Genomic DNA, 6,906 nt, shown 5'->3' on the forward strand with positions numbered 1-6,906 from the left:
TAACTCCTTCATTGGGGACCCTGTACTCAGTCCAATGGATGGCTGTGAGCCTCTACTTCTCTATTAGTCATGCACTGTGAGAGCCTCTCAGGAGACAGCTATATCAGGCTCCTGTCATTCAGTACTTGCTGGCATCCACAATAGTGTCTGGATTTGATGATTGAATATGGGAAGGAATCCCAGGTGGAGCAGTCTCTGGATTGTCCTTCCTCCAGTCTCTGCTCCATAGTTTGTCTCTGCAACTCCTTCCATGGGTATTTTGCTCCCCCTTTTAAGAAGGATCAAAGTATCCATACTTTGATCTTCCTTCTTCTTAAGTTTCTTGTGGTTTGTGGTTTGTACTTTGTGTATTCCGATATTCTGGGCTAATATCCACTTATCAGAGAATGCATACCATGTGTGTTCTTTTGTGATTGGGTTACCTCACTCAGGAAGATATTCTCCAGGTCCATTCATTTCCCCAAGTATTTCATAAATGCATTGTTTTTAATAGCTGGGTAGTACTCCATTGTGTAGATGTACTACATTTTCTGTATCCATTCCTTTATTGAGGGACATCTGGGTTGTTTCCAGTTTCTGGCTATTATAAATAAGGCTGCTATGAACATAGTGGAGCATGTGTCCTTATTACTTGTTGGAGCATCTTCTGGGTATATACCCAGGAGTGGTATAGGTGGATCTTCTGATAGAACTATGTCCAATTTCCAGAGGAACCTCCAAACTGATTTCTAGAGTGGTTGTACCAGCTTGCAGTCCCACCAGGAATGAAGGAGTATTCCTCTTTCTCCACAACCTCCCCCAGCATCCTCTGTCACCTGAGTTTTTGATCTTAGCCATTCTGACTGGTCCGAGGTGGAATCTCAGGGTTGTTTTGATTTGTATTTCCCTGATGACTAAGGATGTTGAACTTTTCTCTAGTTGCTTCTCAGTCATTTGGTACTCCTCAGTTGAGAATTCTTTGTTTAGCTCTGTACCTCATTTTTTAATAAGGTTATATGTTTCTCTGGAGTCTAACTTCTTGAATTCTTTGTATATATTGGATATTAGCCCTCTATCAGATATAGGATTGGTAAAGATATTTTCCAAATTTGTTGGTTGCCACTTTGTCCTATTGACAGTGTCTTTTGCCTTACAGAAGCTTTGCAGTTTTATAAGGTCCCATTTGTCGATCTTGATCTTATTGGTGTTCTGTTCAGGAAATTTTCCTCTGTGCCTATGTACTCAAGGCTCTTTCCCACTTTGTTTTCTATTAGTTTGAGTATATCTGGTTTTATGTGGAGGTTCTTGATCCACTTGGACTTGAGCTTTGTACAAGGAGAAAGGAATGGATCAATTTGCATTCTTCTACATGGTAACCACCAGTTGAACCAGCACCATTTGTTGAAAATGCTGTCTTTTTTCCACTGGATGGTTTTAGCTCCTTTGTCAAAGATCAAGTGACCATAAGTGTGTGGCTTCATTTCTGGGTCTTCAGTTCTATTCCACTGATCTACCTGCCTGTCACTGTACCAATACCATGCAGTTTTTATCACAGTTACTCTGTACTACAGCTTAAGGTCTGGGATTGTGATTCCACCAGAGGTTCCTTTATTGTTGAGAATAGTTTTGGCTATCCTGGGTTTTTTGTTATTCTAGATGAATTTGCAAATTGCTCTTTCTAAGTATGTAAAGAGTTGAGTTGGAGTTTTGATGGGGATTGCATTGAATCTGTAGATTACCTTTGGTAAGATGGCCATTTTTACTATATTAATCCTGCCAGTCTACAAGCATGGGCAATCTTTCCATCTTCTGAGATCTTCTTAAATTTCCTTCTTCAGAGACTTGAAGTTCTTGTCAAACAGATCTTTTACTTGCTTAGTTAGAGTCACACCAAGGTATTTTTTAGTATTTGTGACTATTGTGAAGGGTGTTGTTTCCATAGTTTCTTTCTCAGCCTGTTTATCCTTTGTGTAGAGTAAGGCCATATTGCTGGGCTTTTTAAGTGACTTCATTTTGTTCAGGTGTTGTGCAAGTAATATAGTTTCTTAACCATCATGAGTAAGACATTATAAAAATGGAAATGTTGAAAATACTTTTTATGGCTTTGTTTCTGAAATATTTTTATTAACTTTCTTGTTTGCTTAGTCATGTAATTGAGCAATTAAGCCTAAATATTTTAATATAGTTTTTATAACAATTTTTCATACAATTTATTTTTATCAAATCCCTTTTAAATCTAGGGAAGCTATTTTAAGTATACATATACACACAGGGAAGAAGACATAAATATATTATATATATATTTGCAATACATATATATTGCAAATTTTTATCACTGTTACATCTTGTCACTCATTATTAGATCAGCATTATATTTACATATTTACAAGTCATTAATGGAGCTATTCTTTGCAAAGTACATTTGGTTAGGATGAGTGATTGTGCACATCAGCAAATAAATGAGTAGATGGCTTTATGGAGTTTTTCTCATTGTGTAGGAATGCCATCTGGTGGTGTCATTATGCTGGTCTTACTCAAGCAATGGTATTAGCCTAGTTAGGCATGCTCTATCTGCATGGGGAAGGACTTCAGGTGTTGTCTTTATGTTACTGATTAGCATAGTGGGGTGTCATGATCATACCCTTCAGGACAGGAATCTGGTCCAGAGCTAGTTCAAACTCTGGTGTTCTCAATTATGAGTTTTATCAGGGTTTCGAACTTTTGCTACAACCTTACCATTTTTTGTTTGGTGGCATGGTTCCCCAAAGGACACTACATAGAATCAGCCATCCTTAGTCTTATGGTTCTTACAGTGTTCCCATCATCTGGAACTTAGGCGCAGGAGTTGCATTACACATGTGACAGTTTGCAGTAGTCACCTTTCTGATACTTAGTCTCTATAATTTTGCTAGTTGTGGCTCTTTTCTCTAATCTCTATCTAAGAAGAAGATAGAGAGAAAGAAGAGGATGTCTTAGGTTTTTACTGTTGTGAACAGACATCATGACCAAGGCAACTCTTATAAGGACAATACTTAACTGGGGTTGGCTTACAGGTTCAGAGGTTCAGTCAAATATAAAGGTGGGAATATGGCAGCATCCAGGCAGGCATGGTACAGAAAGAGCTGAGAGTTCTACATCTTCATCTAAATGCTGAGAGAAGACTGGCTTCCAGGCAACTAGGAGGAGGCTCTTAAAGCCCATGCCCACAAAGGCACACTTCCTCTCCCAAGGCCATACCTACTCCAAGACTCCTAATAGTGCAACTCTGTGGGCCAATAATATTCAAACCACCACAGAGGAAGAGGAGGAGAGGAAGAAGAGGAGGAGGAGAAGGAAGCATTGATATACAGGGAAATTCTACAATATACTTTTCAGGGGGAGAGCTCTAGGTGTACAATGTTGCTGAGAATTGGAGAATGCATTTCATCTTAAGACAATGTCCAACAAAAATTGTCTAATTCCATATATTCAGCAATGGATACATGTGTGAATGAGTGATGCTAAATGGATCAATACGCTGTAAATGCATGTATATGTATATGTGTATATATATATATATATATATATATATATATATATGTGTATATATGAATAATAATCAAAGAATTTGTGGATTTAAGAAGGGGAGTGAAGATATATGAGAAAATTGAGTTGGGGAAGAAGGGATGAGAGTGATATAGATGTAATACCCATTTTAGAAAGTTCTCAGAAACATAAGATGGCACTTTTTTATCCTTTTTATTATTCAAGTATTATTTGGCATTTTCTTGTAATTGGTACAGATCACTTTTTTAGTTCTCTTATCCATTCAACCTTTTAATCTAATCCCTTACAGAATAAAACATATTTTAACAACAGTGTGAAATAGCCACTTGGATATACATACAATATAGAGACTACTTTGTTCATGTATAAAGAAGATGCCTTGATAAAATGTTTTTAAGACACTCAGTACATCAGTAAAACTACTAGACTATGTATATGTATTATTTTAATATACTCACAGCATACATTTTTCTTACACTTCAGGGAAATAATTTTTTTTTATTAAAAGTGAACATCTTTCCGTAAAGAAATGGTTTAAATTTCATGCTTATTTCATGTAGTCTTCTAGATGCAAATATATATGCCAGGCACAATAGGATGCAAATATTATGACACTTGGTTATTGAGAACTAAATTAGAAAATTTACATGTGTTTATAAAAGAGAAAAAGAAAAAAAATCAGCCATGATTGTTATACACATGGTCCTGGTGCTCAGAACCTTAAAAAGGAGGAGTGTGAATCTAAGGTCAATCTTAGCCTCAGATGAAAACCAGTTCATAAAATTGTAAGCAAAAATAAACTAAAAAGTTTAGAAATACAAAGAAAAGCTGCATAGCTAAGCTTTCCATGATTCACCTAATTGAGAACAGCCCTGGCAGACTTTTCTTATTTTCAAATCAGAATATTATACTAGGAGGTATTATGAATTGACCTAAATTGTCAGTCTAACCCAATGCCAGGCAATCATTTTTATTGTATCAGAGTCACAGTTCCTTAGACTGCTGTTACCTGCTCCAGCAATGCTCTCCTGCAAGTGGAGTATATAGCAACCTGGCTTCTCTCCTTCGTGAGTCTTAGATACATATTCATCTTACTTGTAGACATCATATATATAACACAGGTGTTTTACAAAGCAGCATGCATGTGATATTCTTATCACAAACAAAGTAAAATTCTAGAATGTAAAACTAAAGCAGCTTTAGTACGTGAATAACGTAAAGTCTATAAGAAATAGCTATTTTTTTGAAATGCAAGAGAGAAGCATTTGAATGATTGGCAAATTGACTATTGACTTCTGGGAGGAGAGTTAGTCTCCCAAAGATGAGCTTCCTTATAAAATGCCCAATGCTGAGTGGTTACCCTTGAAAACATATGCAAACAATCAAAAAATAAATAAACTTAGCAGGTCCTATTTATATATACTCTTGCATACACATACATGTATAAATAGGTATGTAGCAAACATAATCATAGATCTAAGAGTCTATCAATTTAAGACTAGGAGGATAGGAGGATTGTGAAAAAGGTGGGGTAGGGAGGGATGAAATAAAGGAGAGTCATATAACTCTGTTTAAATTAAAATGTTAGGAGTTAAAACAATAAAGCAATGTATTTTATGCATAGGCTCTATACATAAGGTGTATATCAGGGAGTTTGTTATATATGACCATTGGGATATATTATTTGATTAATTGAATTGTTATCTAGTGAGCATTTATGAATTCATTCATTTCTGTTCTTAGAATTAGGATAATTAGTAGTTTCTGACTTGACAAAGCTATTATTTTATTCTCCCTATGGATAACTGACAAAGAAGTGGTACATATAGCATAAAGTCATTTAGCTTAATTTAATATGCTGATTTTCCCCTTGATTATTGTAGTACATTGATATATTCTTCAAAGGTACTTTTATTTCTGGTTATCTTCCTATTTATGGCACAATAATAAACTTTGGGAATAACATATATTCCATAATTCTATTATTTTAAAACTTTGTGTATTTTTTTAAGTTTAATTTTTCATACAATATATTTTTATTATATTTTCCCTATACCAATTCCTCCAAGATCCTCTCTACCACCTTACCCACACAATTTATGTTCTTTCTCTCTTGAATTTTATTTAGTGTTTTTATTGAATGTTATGTGTCCCAGGGTTAGATCTGTTTAGACTATTTTAGGTATTTATTTAAGCCTCAATTTTTATTTTGGATTCCCCTTTCTTTGCTGTTTCATTAGACTAGAATAATGTTCAAGAACAGGGTCCTACTACTCTCATCCTTATCTCTTTGGTCTTTATTCCATAAACAATGGGGTTCATGGTAGGGGGAATCAGTAGATAGAGGTTTGCTAGGAGGATGAGAGTGTGCCTGGACACACGGTGCCCAAAGCGATGAGTAAAGAAAGAGAAAAAGGCCAACGTGTAGAACATTAAAATGACACAAATGTGGGCTCCACAGGTACCAAAGGCTTTTGTTCGTGCTTCTCTTGATGGAAGTTGTAGAACTGTTTTCAAGATTAGCCAGTAGGACAAGGAGATGAAGACGAAGTCCAGCCCTGTAGTGAGGAGAGCAGCTGAGAGACCATAAATGCTATTTAAGGTAAAGCTGTTGCAAGCCAACTTGGCAATGCCCATGTTCTCACAGTATGTGTGACGGATAATGTTGCTTCGGCAAAAGTCCAAGCGCAGAATAAGTAGAACACCCGGAGTAACAACAGCCACACTCCGAGCTATCAACGCCAGCCCAATCTTGCCAATGAGAGACCCTGTAAGCAGGGATGTATAATGCAGTGGAGTGCAGATAGCCACATAGCGATCAAAAGCCATGGCCAGTAAGACAGCAGATTCAGAGAGGAACAGAGCATGGACAAAAAACATCTGTGTGAGGCAGGCAGGAAATGTGGCTGCCAAGGGGCCCTGCCAGAAAATGAGCAGCATTTGGGGTACCGTGACAGTACAGAGTAGCACATCATTGAATGCCAACATGGCCAGGAAGAGATACATGGGTTCATGGAGGCTCCTGTCACAGATCACCACTGCCATGACCAGTGCATTGCCTAACACAGCCAAGAAGTACATGAAGCTGAAAGGGATGGACATCCACATCTGAATATCTTCTAATCCTGGCACACCAGTAAGCAGAAAGAAAGTGAGCTGAGTAGGTGTAGTGTTGAGGTCTATAAAAGAGAGGTGTGGAAAAGTTTATTACAAGAGAACGAATGATCCAGAGTAAACTGCTTTAATGTTTTAATGCTACTGAAGTCCCAATTATTTGTGGTGTGATGAAGAGAAAGGAGTAAATGAGATCATTATAAGTGAGCTAGTGTATAGAGTGCTCTTCTGACAATACATTTTGCAGAACAATTTTCTTTTTTTTTT

The 6,906-nt window shown here is 36.8% G+C and overlaps 1 protein-coding gene across 1 annotated transcript in view; it reads right to left on the minus strand.

Annotated features, from left to right (window-relative positions):
• Positions 1 to 5,778: 5,778 nt before the first annotated feature.
• Positions 5,779 to 6,906, minus strand: part of LOC116100708 (olfactory receptor 52Z1-like) — a 5,696-nt gene continuing 4,568 nt past the window's right edge. The window contains exon 2 of the mRNA XM_031384445.1: positions 5,779 to 6,704. Coding sequence (XP_031240305.1) covers positions 5,779 to 6,704 — 926 coding nt within the window. The remainder of the gene's footprint in view (positions 6,705 to 6,906) is intronic.

The sequence above is a fragment of the Mastomys coucha genome, unplaced genomic scaffold (genome assembly GCF_008632895.1).
Source record: "Mastomys coucha isolate ucsf_1 unplaced genomic scaffold, UCSF_Mcou_1 pScaffold21, whole genome shotgun sequence".
NCBI classification, from domain to species: Eukaryota; Metazoa; Chordata; class Mammalia; order Rodentia; family Muridae; genus Mastomys; species Mastomys coucha.